Consider the following 18285-nt stretch of genomic DNA (forward strand, 5'->3'; position numbering starts at 1 on the left):
TGGCAGTTTTTGCTTCACTTGCTTCAAATCTGTAATAAAATAAAAAAAAAAAATCTCCTCTTAAGCACCTTTTTATGTCCAACTATTAAACAGTTAATCCAAAAAATAATCACCAGATCCATAAACCAAAACTGACTCTCCATAATCCATAGGGGGATCACATCATGATGAATTTGAAAATCATCTTTTGACCCCCAAATGAGTGTCTCGCGACCCGCTAGAGGGTCCCAACAACCCAACACTCCATTTTGGGAACCCCTGAATTAGGGTACATGTGCCAAGTTTTCTTTCAGCTAAACTTTCCAGTTGTGTGCTACTTAATGTTGGTTTGTCCCAAAATATCCTTATGAAAAACATTTGCACTTGTGGTTGAAACATGACCAAAAATATAAAGTACGGGGGGGTAAAATATAAAATATTCTTTTTTTTTAATTCAAAGTTTTTATTCTTGAATTTATTTATTATTTACATCTAAAAAAAATCACTACTTTTTTGAAGAAAATATATTAAATGTTTTTTGTTTTCTTTTTTTTAATGTTTTACAGCCTTGACAGTTAATTAATGGTTCCACCTCACTGAAACAACCGTTTTTTTCTTCCCCAGGCTCTGAAACCGGCCTGGCCGAGGGAGACAGGGCCTCGATCAACAACGAGGCGATATCCGCTGCGAGGAGGATCACGACTTTAGAGATGAAGGAGCTGAATGAGAGGCAGAGGGCCGAGCATGCCCACAGGATGTACGAACACATGAGGAACTCCCTCAGACAGGTGGAGGAGCGCAACACAGAGCTGGAATCCAAGTTCTTAGAGGTAAGAGGCCAAGGAAAACATTAGATTGTTGTTTTTTTTTTCTCCCATCTGGCACTTAATTCGTACCAGTCAACACAATCAAGTGATGAACTATTCTAAATGGTTTTTGCATCTCCTGGCAGGCTCGCTTTATTATCTAACAAGTCTGTTTTTGCGTTATATAAGTACAGCAGAGCCTGTGCGGAAAGACGTTAATGTGACCATTCAGGGTTATTTCTTGCTGAAATGTCTGATCGTCTGGAACACATCACTTTAATCGCTTTCATCCAACGCTTTGTTTTGCTCCAGCTGACCAAGATGAATGCGGAGTCCCAGCGGGTCGAGCGGGAGCTAAGAGATGAGCTGGCAGGCGCCAGCAGCAAAGCCGCCAGCGACGCCGACAAGGCCAGGATCTCAGAGCTGGAGAAGGCCGAGGCCGAGCTGCGCCTCGAGGTCTCCAAGTGCGTCTCGAAAGTGTTCCGTTGTTTTTCCGTTCTTGATTGCTGCTGACTTTGGTAATTAATTGCTGAGGTGAACATGTTTTTGCAATCCTCGCAAAGATAAGATGGTTCCTGACTGGACCTGGAGAATTTACCTTGGGCAGGAATCACCTAATAGATTCATTGATATCATGACTGTACCAGTCTCTCGCTAGGTTGTTGCTAAAGCTGTAAAAAAATAAATGAATTAGAATGTGTGCAGCCGTGCCTGTTAGAGACGTCTGCATTCAGCTGAAACGCTTCAGGTTTAGTTCTCACTTTTTGCCCTTTCTCATCATGCTGGTAGTAAATCCATTCATCTTATCTTCGCTTTTTTTTATGAGTGAAGATAGATGAGAGAAGTACCAAGTGGTGCGTGTGTATCTTTCTTCTGCAGGCTGCAAGAAGTCTCAGACGTGGCTTTGTCCCAGGTCTCTGCTCTGCAGGCCCAACACAAATCCAAAGACAACGAAGTTGAGGCTTTCAGGAGACAAATACTGGAATACCAGGTGATAGGAATTGCTTTTGTATCAAAAAAATTTTAAAAGTCGACAGGAATTTCAAAAATATGACTCAGTTATTTATGTAATTGGAAGACATTTTTGATAATACTCAAACACACAATTGTAGAGTCTTTAAAAAGGCTCCACAGTTAACTTGCTCCACAGTTAATTGCTAATGAGGTAATCGGCCAGTGGATCTTAAAACAAATTAAATAAATTAGAAGAAATATCCCCCATAATGGACAATGATAAGTACCGTATTTGTTCCGGACTTCCACCTCACAGAGGAGCCCTTCACCACATTGACTCTTCAAAGCTCCCTCAGACTAGCCAGCAGCAATTAGCAAACACCTGGTGGAACTGAACATCTGATGAGCTAATTATAGGAGCTACTTCTCAGTGTAATACCGGTAAAAATGTTGTTGAAGGGTTATAGAGGAGCCATGTTGAGATGACTTCCTGAAGGTGGAGTTTCAGAAGGGACAGGAGTTTCTTAAAGAGACAGGGGCCCAATTTCAAATTACAAAGTCAATTTTCTTTAAGCGATATTTGATATATATACAGCATTTTAACATTGTAAAATACTGTATATATGTCATATGCAGCATTTTTATTGTTTTATTGCGCTATAAAATGCTATGTAGCTGGGAAAACCATAATACTAACCATTCTCAATTTTCCTCAGTCACAGTCGGATGAGAAGGCTCTGATAGCAAAGCTCCACCAACACATGGTGGCGCTGCAGCTCAGTGAGTCGACAGCTCTGGGGAATCTGGAGGCCGCTGCCTCTCACATCCAGCGGCTGGAGGCCAACATGCTGCGCGCCGAGCAGCGGCTGGACGCCAGCGAGCGAGCGCTCTTCCTCGCCCGCCAGGAGGGCCGCCACCGCGCCACGCACCTCCGCCAGACCGTCCAGGCTCTGCGCAGGCAGTTCGCCGGGGCGCTGCCCCTCCGGCAGCAGGAGAAGTTCTCCCTGGCCATGCTGAAGCTCCAGGAGGACCGAGCCAAAGCCCAGGAGGAGAGGAGGGCAGCTGAGGTGGAGAGGCGGAGGGCAGATGGAAGAGCCCAGGAGCTGGAGGTGAGACTGCGAGGCCTGGAGGAGCTCATCTCTACCCTGAAGGACGTGAAGGGTGCCCACAAGGTCAGTGAGCGGGGGAAGAAAACCAAATAAAACAAAAACATATGCCGCGTTCATTGGGTTGTACTTGCTCGATTAAATTCTGCTTTTACCTGAAACAGGTAATGGAGTGGCACAAGAGGATGGAGGAGGCCCGCCTCCAGGAGCTGAGGAAAGGGAGGGAGCTGGTGGTCCAGAAGGAGGAGATCAGCTACCTTAAGAAGCTGGTGGAGGAGCAGGACCGCACAGTCCGCTCGCTGGAGGAGGACATCGTCCAGCTCAACTCTGTGAGGACAAACCTTCTACAAGTTTACAACTCTTATCAAACTCTGTTAAAAGAAAACTATGTTTTATAAATATCACACAGAGGGCTGGATAATATGGCATTAAAATTAAATCTCTGACTTTTTTTTTCCCACACCAGAGGCAATTTCTGATTTTATTCAATTTTCTTTTCTTACTTTCTTTTCTAAAAGAGAAATTACAAATGTCTTTTTTTTTTTAAATCCTCTTGTGAGTTTTATTATAGAGTATCAGGGTCAGGCCACGAGAATTTTTGTTTGATTACAAGAATACGGTAATAATATCTGCAGAATAAAGACCCAATTTGACCAGAAGAACGTCTTAAAATCACAAGAAACGAGAAAAAGTTTGGATAATTGATTTCTTGTTATTGTTTGTGCGGGGGTTCTCAGAAAATCTCTACATCATTCTCCTAATATAACAACTGTGATCTTGTAATATTATGACTTCATTCTCGTATTTAAAAAAAAAAAAATCTTAGCCCGACACTTATATTTTTCCGAATATGAAATAGAAGTTGTAAAACACACTTATCAAACAAGATGGCTGCCCTGGACGTGGTGACATCACACTGAACTACAGAAACCCCCTAAAAAAAAATCATATTTTCCATAAATTAAATAAATTGAATGATTAAACTGATGTATTTCCCAGGCCTGATTGTACATAAAACAAAATAACCATTACTCATTGGCGAACACAGCTGTCTGACATTTTCATTCTACTAAGCTTCAGGAAGAGCGTCAGCTGGCGTGGGACCAGCGGGAGGTGGAGCTGGAGCGCCAGCTGGACCGCTATGAGAAGCAGCACACCGAGATTCTCAACAACGCCGAGAAGGTAAAGCAAGACTTGGAAGGTTTATTGATAAAATGTTTCCATTTTGTTAAAAGCCAAACTTATTTTGTAAGAAACCAGTTGGGCGTTAAACTTTAATTGATGTGTCCTCTCATTGTTTTTTTTGTTTGTTTTGTTTTTGTTGTTAGGTTAAGGAAGGGGAAGGGCCGCTCCCAGACCCAGTGCTGCCTCTGGCTCATCAGTTAGAGTTTGCTCTGGGTAAAATCAAAGAGCAGGTTCGCACCATCTTGGAGCTTCAGGGAACATGCAAAAGTTTGGACAAGGTAACTGATTCGGTCACAGTTCATGCATACGGAGGACCAAAACTGATATAACTAGAAATAAAAGAAGAAATACATGAGAGCCGTTAAATGTCTGAGCATCCACACGAAAAGTAATAAAGTCCGGAGTTATAGCACTATTTTCTAATGAAGTTGCTAAACTTTAGCTCACTGATAAACTGGTCTCCATCTTTGTTGAGGTCAGTAGAGTGTAATTCTAACCAACCAATCTGTTTTAAGACTCCGTCCCTCCTCATCTGCATAACGAGGCAAAATGCACAAGGTAAAAAGAAGAGACAAGGAAATGTAAAAACAGCAAATGTATAAGGAAAAAAAAACGTTTTAACAAAAATGTATGTAAAAGGAAAAACAACAAATATATATTTCTGCTTTTATTTTTATATCGTCTTTGGTTCTCCATTTACATAATCAGGACACTTAACCCCTAAGAGATCCTTTAAACTTAAAAAAAAAAATGAATACCAAAATGCATCATTTTATTATTTTTAGTTTTTTTTTTTTTTTTTTTTTTTTTAAGGAAAATGCTTCAGAAATGAACAACAAAATTGTTCGCTCCCTAAACTCTGCTGGTCATTTCTCCACCTTGAATAGGTAAAACTTTGTTGGCCTAAAATAAAAATATAAGATCATATTTATATTTTTTAAGTATTTTAACAATTTCAAGTCAGGTTTATTTACATAGCTGCACTGATTTTTTCTACTATGTAGCCCAGGAAAGTCTTTTAAATGAGATTTTTAATATCAATTAGTTTTTTTGTTCTTGTAGTTTAGCATCAGCCGATACCAATCTGATACAAAAAAATAGAGCTGAATTGACTTAAACCGTTTCTTTTTTTTTTAACACAGACATAAATGTACTAAATTACTTTTTCTTTTATATATATATATATATATATATATATATATAAGTCTACTCACTTAAACACACCTTGGCCTTCACATAGCCAATGTAAAATAAATAATGAAGAATCTGAAACTGACAAAAACAATAGGTTGACTATCTTGGTATAACATGTGAAAATAAATCACAACAAACCTTCTTTCAAATGGTTCAGAAAGTGTAACTAGTCATTCTAAATATAATGTGAAATAAATAAAGCATGACGTCACTCAGAGCACAAACCATAGAATTAGACTGAATAGATCTGCCAATGTTTGTGTCAGTTTTTGTGTAGCTTATCCAAATAAAGATAATGTAAACAACTGATGCAATGGGTAACTTTTAAAAGAAAATCAGAGTTACATTCAAATCTTCTCTTAAGGGTTAATTGACCGTTTCAGACGATCGAATTGTTCATGTTTGAATCCCTACTTTAAAACTTTGTCAATAAACAGAAACTGAAAGAGAGCGAAGTGGCTTTGTTGAAAGCAGAGCAGAACGTCGTGTCGAGGGACAAGGTGATCAACGAGCTGCGTCTCCGGCTCCCGGCGGCCGCCGACCGCGAGCGTCTGCTTGCCGACCTCAGAAAGAACGAAGAGGACCAGCCAAGCAGCCAGGCTGCCCTGAAGCTGGCGCACCAGACCATCAAAGATCTCCAAAGTCGACTCGACAAGAAAGAAGATGTGCTGAAGAAATACCAAAACCAGCTGGCTCAGGCCAGACAGGTGAAGCTATGATGTTGAATGATGAGTAGAAAGGATTTACTTTTGTAAAAAGAAAGACAAAAGAAGATCTATGAACACTCCATTGTTTTTCATTCCTTGCCTCACACACTGTTGGCTCTAGGATCAAGAGGAGATGATAAAAAGACATCAGGAAGAGTTGAGAATATTACATCAGAAGCTGGACTTGCACACAGACACCTCTCTGGATCAGTTCAAACAGACAGCATTGGTACGTTCAGGCTCTCCATTTAAAAAGACTGCTTTCTGAGTTAAAACCCAACTGCCAACAACGTCTTAGTAGGGCAGTGTTAGGTAACGTTGACTTTTATGAGCTTTGCATCATGTAATAATGTTAGTCCCTCATCAAGAACACACCTGGAGTGTTGCCTTGATTATTTTTTCAGCGAAACGCTGGTAAAAATGCTAACATAGGGTTAATACAGGAGCGCTGTTGTGATGACTTCCAGAAGGCGGAGTTTCAGAAAGAACAAGAGTTTCTTAAAGAGACACAGGCCTAATTTCAAGGTTTTAAATTACAAAGTCACAAAGACTGAGAAGTGAATTTAATAAGATGGTCAAGAAAAAGTATAAAAAATTATAAATGGTTTAAGCAGTGTTCCCTGAGACACCCCAAAACTCAAATCACACCACTTACTATTTTGAGCACTCCTAATTATTAAGAATTTGCTGTAAGGCACCATTTTATAGCATTTTTATAACAACCAAAGGTAATATAGTTACTTATTTGTGCTATAAAAAGTCACTTGACATTAAAAATAAGTATTTATTCAGTCTCTAAGCACTTGTTAAACAGTTTAAGCGTGTGTTATTTAAGGAAGCAACAACTGTTGGGTTTAAAATGACCCTCTTTGTGTTCAGGAGTTGATGAAGAAGCCCGCTATCAGAGTGCTGACACCTAAACACCTGGAGCGCCTGGCTGAGTTGGAGCAGACGGTGGCTGAGCAGGATGCTTCACTCAGCTCTGTCACAGAGAAGCTGAAGCTGACCGCAGCCGAGCTGGAGCAACACCGGATCGCCATGGAGACGCAGGCTAAGAAACACGCTGAGGAGACGGCAAAGTAATCAGCCACCACTAACCGTTTTTACAGTGAGCTGTCATGTGTTACACTTTTACATAGAAAGATGTTTTTCAGTGAATTGGCTCAACATTTTGACACAAAAATACATATTATATATATATATATATATATATATATATATATATATATATATATATATATATATATATATATATATATATATATATATATACACACACACACATATATATACCCACACACACACACACACACACACACATATATTCATCACTGTTAATCCAACTCCTTTGCTTTTGCTTTTTTTAAAGTTCTGTAAAGTAAGCAAAGTTAAGTAATGTTAACCATTTTCCACAGAAGGTCAAAGGTGATCCTTTGCCCTGGTTGCCCTGTGCATGACAGGGAAGCATCTCTGCTTTGATCCGGAGAACATTGTTCCAGCCGTCTTGTGGTTTCTCAGATGTGGAGTGGAAAATTAGATTTGGTTTTTTCACTCAATTTAAGCTTCTCACCCTTTTGTTTTTAAGCAGATGGAACCAACTAATGTAAGACTTTGAGGGGAAAAAAGATTATTTAGACCACTTACTTAGGGTAAATTAAAAGACTAGGTTTTAAGAGGTCAGGAGAAAATCAGATTAAAGAGGGTTATCTAAAGTTCAGTAGTGCACCGGGACACAGTTATGTCAGGCACTGGAGAGCGAGCGCAAAACACAAACACAAAATTCTAGTAATGCATTTGAAATAAATCGCAGAACAACACAACTAATTAATCAGATATATAATCAGCTATCTTTGTTCAGATTTAAATCCTGTAGAAAACCTGTCTTGTGGGCTAAGGAAAATATTAGACGATAAAAAATAGATTTTATAAGTACATACTACATAAAATTGTGTTTATCTTTTTCTCATCTAAAGAAATTAAAGAGGAATGTATTATTTTTTCCTCAAATATTTGGAACAAAATGAGTCAAAGGAAGTAAAAACTATAAACATTGTAAGATGAGGTCAACTGACAGAGCTGGGAAATGAAAGTTTGGTAGCCCACTTAAAAATATAAAGCAGATAGTTTGAAGTTAGAAAACATTTAATTACTTTTAATTGAAAAAAACATGCACATAATTACTGGCTTTATAATTTAAAACATTTCCATTTCCTTTTAGATTTAGTAGGAGCCACATTGAAAGGGCCAAATAGCCACATCTGGCTCCAGAGCCGCTTGTTGCATTTAAAATGTACATATGGAGAAAAATTTTGTTACAAGGTTCCAACAATAAAAATAATAAAATAAATAAATAAATTTTAAAAATAAAGTGTATCAATGCAAAAAACAAAAGAGGTTACATGTAAGATCATGCCAAAGTTTTTCTCAATAATTGTATTTCTCCTCTTTTCAAGCTCATATTTACACCCAACGTCTACAGCGAATCTATAAAAACATCTGAGTTCATTTATTTCCTGACCAGAAAGAACATAATTCTTCTTCTTGCAACCCAGAGTAAACAACATATTTCTACACTCACACAGATCATGCTCAGCCATTTACTCTCTAACTTTGTATCAATTGTAAAGTTAATGTAATAGAATGTGGACCAGAGATTTATTTCTAGTTAAGATGCTAACAAAGAGGGGATTTGTTCCAGGCTGGAGGAGAACTACGTTGCCCAGGTGAAGGCTCTGGGCGGTGAGGTGGAGGACAGTAGGAGTCAGCTGGCTCAGATGGAGAAGGAGATGAGCTTCCTGCGCTCCGAGCTGGAAGCTCAGAAGGAGGCCAACGTTCGCTCCCCGAGCAACACCATGAAAAACCTGGTGGAACGCCTCAAAGCACAACTCACTCAGAAGGAGAAACAGCTCAAGGTCTTTTACCAGTTTTTCTTTTTTTTTTTTTACTTTACAGTAATTGTTTGATTAATTGCCAATGTGGTTTTCTACTTGATATGTAGAAGTTGATAGCTAGAGCATAATACTGCCGCTTTAATGTCTTTCCTTAAAATTTTACACACAAATACTCCATTTTGAGAATCTGTAAAACAAAAATTTTGAGCGTTTCGCAAATTTATTAAAAGACAAATAAGAAATCACATTTACACCAGTATTCACATCCACCTGTTTTGGTCTGTTCTTCTCTAATGCTTCTGGATCTTTGTTCCTCAAGACAATCAAACATTTACAGACAGTTCCTTTGATTTCATATTTAGTGTTTGACCTCTGACCTGCACTGTCAACCGAGTGGCCTTATTTGTAAAGACAGGTGTGCGCCTTTCCAAATCAAGTCCAGGAAACAGGATTTATCACAGGTAGATTATGTTTAAGTTGCAGAAACATCTTGAGGATTATCAGTGGATCAACAAAAGCTTTGAAAACTTAAGGAAATGTGATTTCTTGGTTTTCTGATTTTAATAAATTTACATAACGCTCCAAAAAGTTCTTCCACATTGCCATAATAAAGGGGTATTCATGTGGAGAATTTTTGAGGGAAGAGTTTTAATTCAGTACAATTTCGGAGTAAGGCCACAACACAACAAAATGTGGAAAAAGTGAAATGACATGAACGCTTTCCGGATGCACCCTAATCGAATATTTTCGAGGCATGTCCTGTGTTTTGTTTCGGCTTCAAAGTAAATCAATCCAGCGAACAAAAAGCAGAGATTCTGTTGCTGCTACAGGTTCCAGCTGTGTGAAACCAATGTGGCCAGACAAGGCCAGTACAAAAATTCTTGGCATATTGCAGCTAAAATGATTGTGTTTTACTTTTGTGTTGACTGAAGAAGATGACTCTGTATGCCTTTGTATGAATCAAACGTGATTTTCTGGGCACCGCCAAGGATCAGGCCACGTTTATTGCATTACTGAACACCAGGGTCTGTTTGTTTCATCTCCTGTCAGGCTCTCAGTAAGGCTCTGTTGGAGCTGCGGGCGGAGATGATGTCAGCTGCAGAGCAGCAAGTCATAGCCAACGCTGCCCAGAAAGAGCAGAGTCTCAACGTTCAGATGCTAGTGGACAAACACACCAAAGACCTGAAGGTAAGATCAAAGTGGGTTTTGTTTTCTTTTACTCGTATGTTATGGTTTCTTTCCTGTTGATGTAATCAGCTCAAACGAAGCTTTGTTGGATGTTTTAAGTCTTACAAATTGGCATAATGGTTAGAAAGCAGGACCTCTACAAAGCAGCTGTAATTAAATCATACCTGCTGACAGGCTGCAGTAGAGGCTTCTGGTTTCTATAGAAATTACGTTTGCGATGTTCCTGGATTTAAAGGACCATCTGCATCAATCAGAGCGTGTTTGACCTCTGACCAGTAAGGTGACCTCTGTGAACACGACAGATGGTAACCTCCGTTTAAAAGCAAGTGCTTAGGTTGAGATGGTTATTTATTTTATTAAATACAAATTTTCATTTAAAATTTTTATTTAAAATAAAATTTTTAAATAAAACTTTAATCCCTGTCACAGACTGTCGACCTGTCCAGGGTTATTATTTTTAATTTTTTTTTTATTTTTTATTATTGCATAGAGAATTGCAATAACTCTTTGAAGAATTTTAATTAATATGAGTTACAACAACATTTAATTTTTCCAAATATTCATCCAGATATTTCTATTTTACAAATGAAAATACGATAAAAACCGGATTCAAAAGGACAATTTTCAGCTCAAGAATTAAGATCTTATGTAATTTTTTTATTTTATTTTATTTTATTTTGTAGGCACGGGTACAGGAACTGAACGAAGAACTTCAAGCTGCAAAGGAGTCGGCCAAAGCAGCCAGGAGCAGAGAGAACGTTCTGAAAGAGGAGGTTGAAGGACTAAACCTAGACTTCCAGAAATATCAAAGAACTCAGAGACGACTGCAGGCCGAGAAAGCAGAGCGAGAGCAAGAAGTGGTGGAGCTCAAGCAGCAAATAAAGAGGCTCACCAGCACCATGCAGGTACAAAGCTATACAGCTGAATCACGTTGAATCACACTGAATCTTCTTTTTTTAATTTATTTATGCTTTGGATCAACAACGTAATTTTGACATCAGAAATAGCCTGAATAAATTAAAAAATCAAGAGAAACAGTTTTTGTTGAGATGCATCAATCCAGTATTCATCAATCCTGATATAAAAAAAAAATTCTAGATTGCGTATTGGTGGCAATAGATCTATAAGAGCAAATCTATTCAGTCTAATTCTATGCTTTGTACTCTCAGCATTGTCATGCTTTATTGTTTATTTTACATTGGATTTAGATTTCCTAATTGCACTTTATAAACCATTTAAAAGAAGGTTTGTTGTAGTTTATTTTTTACTTTTTTGACCAAGGTAGTCAGTCTATTGTTTTTGTTAGTTTCAGGTTCTGTAGTATATATTTTACATTGGCTGTTCTACTCCTAATTGCACTGACTGAGCAAATGAGTTGTTCTTTCATGTTTGACCAAGCTTGTGAAGCTGTTGGTAGGTAGATTTAAGTGTACTATACTAATGCAGAGTTATCAAACACATTTGTAATTCATAAAGAGAAACGTTTCAAGTCAATTCATCACCGATTTTTTTGTATCAGATCGGTATCAGCCAATACTAAATATAAATGTTGTATCAGAAGTGAAAAAAGTGGATCGGTGAACCCCTAGAAATGTATTTATTAAGGGACAAAAGCAACATGAAGTAGGCTAAACAGATTTCAAAATGTAACACATCATCATCCCCTGATCTAAAAAAAATCAAAAGTTGGATGAGAAATAATGTCATTAACATCTGTCACTTTGGAACGGTTTACAAAGCCGTTGCTAAGGCTTTAGGACTCCAACGAGAGCCATTATACACAGTATAGCGATGTTCCGAGGACTGGGAGAACTTCTAGAAATACTCCGATCCCATTTCAACATCCCAGAGTAACATCTAAAGTACTTCAGGCCTCACTTGCTTCAGTTAGGGTCAGTGTTCACGATTAACCAATAAGAAAATGTCATCCATGGGAGAGTGCCAGGCCAAAAACCACGTGTGACTAAAGGTAACATAAAGGGCTCGTCTTATATTTGCTGATTCGGATTTGTTCCTGTAGATTTTTGTTCATAGTTGTTTTTCTTTTTTGTTTTGTTTTGTTGAGATATTGCATGTTTGGATAATTATTCCCTCTGGTTTTTGACACTGTGTAGATAGAACGTTTTTTTCCTGCTGCTGTTTACTTTTGGGCAGTTGTGATGATGCATAACCGTAGCAACAAGTTAATGTTTTTTACAACTGGGAGTGGCTTGATCAGCATCTCAAAAGCTCATGTCGCACCTGAACCATGACCTTGAACCCCAGAGGAGTTGAAAAGAAAGAGCAGAACAGGACCAAAGAGCAGAAAGAGAAAAAGAATGCTCCCTTCCATCCCCTCCATCTGTCAGAATGGGTAAGGTTCATATCCCCTATTTCAACGTCTCTCTGCCCGGCTTCCTAACCATACGGCCAGACAGAGATTTAAAGAGGAGCACAAAAGCAAAAGAGGTGGATTAGCAGTACTTGCTAACAACTGATTGTGTCCTCCAGAGTCTATTACTGTGGAATGTTGTCTCTGCTGCCTGTAAACTGAGCTGTTAGCATAACATGATAGTCATTCTTGACTTTAAGGTTTGATTGGGGACCAAAATTGCAACATTTCATACATTTTCAGCTGCTTTCACACTGCACTGTCAGACAGTCCAAAACTTTTGCAAAACCTGTTACCCCCCTCGCCTATAAGGGCGCTGCACCAAGAACCACTGAAGGAAACGACCTGAAAAACTCTGAAGAGATGAGTACGACCTCCCTTTTCACACATTGTAAACAAAACTGGAGTAGGATTTCTTTATTGTCTTTAGTTTGGTTGAAAACCACAAGACATTTCTTCCTCTAGTGCTAGACTTGCACAGTTGTTTGGTTTGTATTTACCCAGAATGCCCCTGCACTGTAGTTTGCTTCCTGTTTTTGGGAGCGGTCTCCAGTCTGCTTGTTTCCATGTATACATTCAAACTGCACCAGAGTTCACTTTAATTGAACTGAGATTTTTAGGCGAACTAGAGTTTGCATTTTTGATCCAGATCAGAGTTCATTGTGCATTCACACCTTTGCAAATGACCCAGACTCTCTAGACAAAGTAACTAGATTCCAGCTAAAATGGACTGGTGTGAATGCACCTTCAGTTTAACCGCTTTTCGATTAAGTGAATGTCTTTTGATAAATGAATGTCTTTACGTGGCCTAGTTGAACGTTAGAATTAAATTTATTTGAGATGCAATGGAAAATAGGCTGTTCATGCTTCAGCATGGGTGAATTAAATCAATTACACAAAAAATATGGGCCAAAATTCCTTCGCAGTGATCAAAATAACCCATTGCTAGCTATTACAAACATTTAATGCAGTTCTTGTCACAAATACTGATAAAGCTTAGAAAGCATGATAATTTTAATGTTTCAGTGTGGCAAAAACAGAATAAATCTGCAAGAGGAAAAGTCCTTCTTCAAGGTACTCTGTGTTGGTCTCTGGCTCCTAGTTAGAACTCTTGCTTGTTACGTCCTAGATTTCAGCGTGATATGTTGGACAGCGGCCACCGACAGCCAACATCAACGTCATAGCATCATGTGGGAAACTGATTAAAATCCTCTGACTCCTGTTCAGCATTCAGATGTTGAAATAGGATAGAAGGTTCATATAGGAGTCATGCCACGCCCGTTAGGCTCGTCTCACAGTCAGCAGGAAAAAAAAGACATGGAGGAATGTGTCGAGAAAGAATGATGACATTTCTTCTGAGGTATAAGATAAACGGCAGCCAGTATGTGGGTTGATTTCATTATCTGGGAGCTTGCTTACTTGTTTCTCAAGACTGGGGGTCAGAAGTTTGCATATGCCCAGGAAGAGAGTAAAAGTCTTGTTCCTTTTTCATAGTGAAATTTATATAAGCCAATCCAATTCTTATGTGGGTTTTTTTCTAATCCATAGTCAAAACTACACATACAGTGCAATTATTTTTTATTTTTTATTTTTTTTGTCTTTTAACAAGTTGAACCTCCACGACTTGGTATTCATGACCGTCAACAAACTTTTGATGGTTTTTCTGGCTGAATATTTGACCTCTTTGTTTGAGCCATTTGGATTATTTAAGGTTTGTTTTCTGACTAAATCTGAATTTTAAGTACAGTTTGAAAAATCCAATTGGGTTAAGGTCTGTATGGTCATAAGATTCACGGTTTGATTGTTACTTTTTTTTTTTTTTTTACAATTTTTTTTCTCTGGTGGTTCCAGAAGAGCAGCAATAAATATCAATGTTTTTAAAAATACAATTAAATTTGCTGTTTAGTGCTAAAACTGTGCTACATCATATATATGGTGTCTTGACGTAGCCTACTCATTAATCCAGATTGGTCTTTTGTTTGTTTTATTATAAGAAGTGTATTTGTGATAGTATGTTTTTAATACAATAGCTGAATGTGTGCATATTTTAGATCCAACATCTATAATTTTGACCACATTCGGATAAGAGAAAAATTGTGATAAAGTCAAACTTGAGCAGCCAGTTCTTGTTTTGTTTTTTTTTAAACATCCTTAAAGCTTTTTGTTGTATAAACAATTACTTTGAATAATTATGAAACAGGAAGTAAACTTTTGTCTGTGTGTATAAATAATAATAAACATAAAAAGCGATGATTCTTTTTTTTTCCTGTTGCTCAGAATCAGACAGAGGCAGATGGGAAAGGAGCCATCATAGAGAATCTGCAGAAGAAGATCAGGAGGCTGGAATCGGACTTGGAGAAAAGGAACGACGTAAAAAACATCAAAGATGATCATGGAAAGGTGTGAAACAGTGTCCACCATATATTGTTGCTGTTGGGCAAAAATCTCATTCTATCATTTTTAGTAAGTTTTGTTTTATTATTCATCAACTCTTCTGGCAATCCTTCTCCTCTGTCCAGGGTTTTATGTATTAAAGTGAAAAGTTTATTTATATTGTACCTAGAAAAGTCTATTCCAACCTGACTAGTTAACTTTAATTATAAGCCTGAGCCCAAAGTAAACCTGACATATCATTTTAATGAAGATTTTACTGCTTTTGTTTTGAAACCACCATCAACAAACTTCTTACCATTGAAGTAAGCAGTGTAACTCCTCCCATTTTTAGCTTTTGTGTGACGTCTCCCAGCTCCATCTTGTCACTTGTTGTAACCGCAGAGTGAGTCAAGTGTAATTCCTCTGGGACGTGATTGATGGGAGCGGAGCCGCAGGCACATGCAGTGCGCTGCACTTGTTACACTCTGGGTTAACTTCTGCACCCTACTGACTTTCTTTATTTTCTCAACATTTTTAATAGAATTTAATTTAATTGATATATCAGTGTCTTATACCAATATTGGATTGGTCCAGTCTCTGTAATTGAGCCCTTTTTAAAGTCTTATTCACCACATGTACCATCAGTTGCTATTAGACAGTGTTTATTCTACACACGCTGTCACAAACATCATTGGCCTTAGATAATCCAGCTCCATTTACTTATAGGTTTGATCAATTATACAGGAATAAATTTAAATGTAGATAAACTGCCTCTGTAGACTCTGTTAAGTTTTTTAAGGATTTGAACTTTATTTTGCATCCAGTTTGAGAATTAGACTAGCAAACATTTAATATTCCCACATTTAACATTCTCAAATAGGTTCATGAAACTTACACCTCTGCTAGCTCAGGAGTTTAGATTAAATCCAAGAACCTCATCATGTATGATTGCCTGTTTAGCTGATGCAAAACCTGTTTCTCCAACAGACCAAAGATGAAATTGTGCGGTGGGAGGAGAGCAAAAGATGGCAGGCTAGGATGGAAAAGGTGAAGAATTCCATGAAGGAGAAGGAACGAGATAACGAATCACTGTCGAAGCAACTTGGCACTCTGAAAGATCTTTATGGCAGGTCAGAGTGTGTACATCATAAATCTGGTATGCACAGTGCCTAGATTTGCTACAGTTATGCTGATGACTGATTTATCATTCCCTATGTTCCTGTTTAGAATCAAAAAGGTGCTCAATGATCACAGCTGTACATCATTCAGACGGTTTGCTCTGTCTTTTTCATCCATTGGACCTGTGTGCTTTCGTTTGCTTGCAGATTGGAGCAGGAGAAGGCTGCGCTGCAGAAAAAACTGAAAGCTCGAGGTGTGACCGCCGACCAGGTGGTGGGGGTACGAGCCAACGACATGGAAAGGCAGATACAGGAGTTGAAGAAGAAGAATTCTGAGCTGGAAACCCAGATTGTCACCATAAAGTATGTACATATATGAGCCTACATTAGAGTTGATGTCCACTTTGATTGTGTCAGCTCTGGTGTTGACTGAATTCAACTATCCTGATAAGTTAAAAGTAATTTTTTATGTTTGTCATCATAAAAATCATTTTAAAAAATCAATAATTAATCAAGAAATGACCAAAATGTTCTCAGATGAATAAGTCTACATTTGTAATAATGTGCATTTATCTCCATATACCAAGATTAAATGCTTTTGGAATAGAAAATGGTAAAATGTTATTAAATGTCACATAATACATAAAAAAAAAAATATATATATATATATATATATATATATATATATATATATATATATAAAATCAAAATATTCACAGATAGTAAAGTTTGCATATGGAATCATATTACTGTGTCCAACTGTCATGTTATGCCACATTTAGCAAAATAAATATTCATTTAAAAAAAAATCAAAAAATGATCCAAATATTCTCAAATAGACTACATGTGGCATCATATAGACAGTATTTCAATGCCCCTTGTTTTAATGGTGTTTCAGGATTAAAATTTTACACCACATTTAGCCAAATAAATATTGATAAAAATCCACAAATCGACAAAAATTACCAAAATATTCTCAAATAAGCTAAATGTGCAATAATGAGCTTCTTAAAGAGACAAAAAGCCAATTTCAAGGTGCCAAATTGTGAAGTCAAATTTCTTTAAAGTTATCTTTGACATATAGATCATGTTTATAATAACTGAAGGTAACCTAGTTACCATACTTGATTGTGCTGTAAAAAGGCACTACATGCCTGGACAGTATATAATAAAGCCCCATTTATAAATACAAATCCAATAACTGTCAGACTGGTTTTAATCCACTTCCATGAGTCAACACTATGCAGAACCAGCTGTTTTGGGGGTATGTTACTCTCACCTTTTCACATCTAGACACTAATATTTTTGCTATTACTTGTCTTCTTTGAAATCAAACATCTTACATTATATAAAAAAAAAAGTGTTACTTATTAGCATAAGTAGTTGGACGGAGGCAGCCGAGATATTTCTGATTCCTACTAAACCAGCTGATCATTTATCCGACAGGAGCTGCGAACTTCCGGAAGGGCTCTGGTTTCCGAACTTGTCGGTCAGACAGTTTTATTGGTCCCAGCTGCCTCCTCAGAGACCCAAGGCTTTACCAATGACCTTTAGAGACGACCTTTACTCGACTCTGGAGTCAACGTCGCTGAGTTTGTAGATTCTCATTAAGCTGCGAGAGCCAACTGAAGGCCGCTTGCGACGCAGACGTCAGGTCAGGGAGGCGACGGTTAACGTTCTGCGTGTCGGCGTTTCAGACGGACGTTTCACACGCTGTGCTCCGCTCTTCTTGAGGGTTCGATCTGATATCTGCAGACTGAAGAGTCTGCCGTCTAACACCTTGCTGCCACTAACATGGCGAGGTCAAGCGTTTGACAGGACCTTTAACATTTGACTCGGACTCAATTGTGCCACCTGCTGGCAGAAGTTGACTTGAACGTCCACGCTACATGTTCAGAGACTATGAACCATATGAAAGAGTGGGACAGTTTTGGAATTTGATGTGCAGTGACATCTTAATGAATCACATTATCATTGAATGATCAACAAATTAGATACAGTGAGATATAGGCATTTATTTCTACTAATTTTGATAACTATGAACTATTGCTAATAAAAAAAACAAGATTTGTCTTCTAATAAACTCATAACCTTACAAACACTAACAGTATTAATGATTTAAATACAAAAATAACATATAATACAAACTCTTGTGTATATAGAATGGCCTACACATTTATGGGGAACACTGCTTTATCCAGCAGACAACACTAACAATCAACAATGTCACTGAAAAAGAACCTGGCTGTTTAGAGCGTTATGGAAAGTTGAGTGGAAGGAAAAACTGTGATAAGCAATGATAGCTAGAACCTTTTCAATAATGTCTACAAGGGATGAATGGATGGGTGTTTGGAATATGACCCATCTGTCAGTGGGCAAAAGTAAAATTAAAGCAATGTGACATAAAATGAGA

The 18285-nt window shown here is 37.9% G+C and overlaps 1 protein-coding gene across 1 annotated transcript in view; it reads left to right on the top strand.

The window, feature by feature from the left end:
• Positions 1-603: 603 nt before the first annotated feature.
• The window catches only part of LOC106964946 (centrosomal protein of 290 kDa-like), a gene marked incomplete at its 5' end in the record, with an annotated part of 28479 nt that continues 10797 nt past the window's right edge, over positions 604-18285 (top strand). Inside the window, 16 exons of the mRNA XM_015060738.1 lie at positions 604-809; positions 1098-1249; positions 1665-1776; positions 2456-2911; positions 3010-3174; positions 3920-4027; positions 4174-4308; positions 5662-5931; positions 6053-6160; positions 6811-7010; positions 8630-8843; positions 9873-10010; positions 10694-10915; positions 14659-14781; positions 15742-15884; positions 16080-16235. Of these exons, the coding sequence (XP_014916224.1) occupies positions 604-809; positions 1098-1249; positions 1665-1776; positions 2456-2911; positions 3010-3174; positions 3920-4027; positions 4174-4308; positions 5662-5931; positions 6053-6160; positions 6811-7010; positions 8630-8843; positions 9873-10010; positions 10694-10915; positions 14659-14781; positions 15742-15884; positions 16080-16235 (2908 nt within the window). The remainder of the gene's footprint in view (positions 810-1097; positions 1250-1664; positions 1777-2455; positions 2912-3009; positions 3175-3919; positions 4028-4173; positions 4309-5661; positions 5932-6052; positions 6161-6810; positions 7011-8629; positions 8844-9872; positions 10011-10693; positions 10916-14658; positions 14782-15741; positions 15885-16079; positions 16236-18285) is intronic.

This window comes from Poecilia latipinna, unplaced genomic scaffold (genome assembly GCF_001443285.1).
Source record: "Poecilia latipinna isolate Pla-1442-1.1 unplaced genomic scaffold, P_latipinna-1.0 Scaffold1740, whole genome shotgun sequence".
Classification (NCBI taxonomy): domain Eukaryota; kingdom Metazoa; phylum Chordata; class Actinopteri; order Cyprinodontiformes; family Poeciliidae; genus Poecilia; species Poecilia latipinna.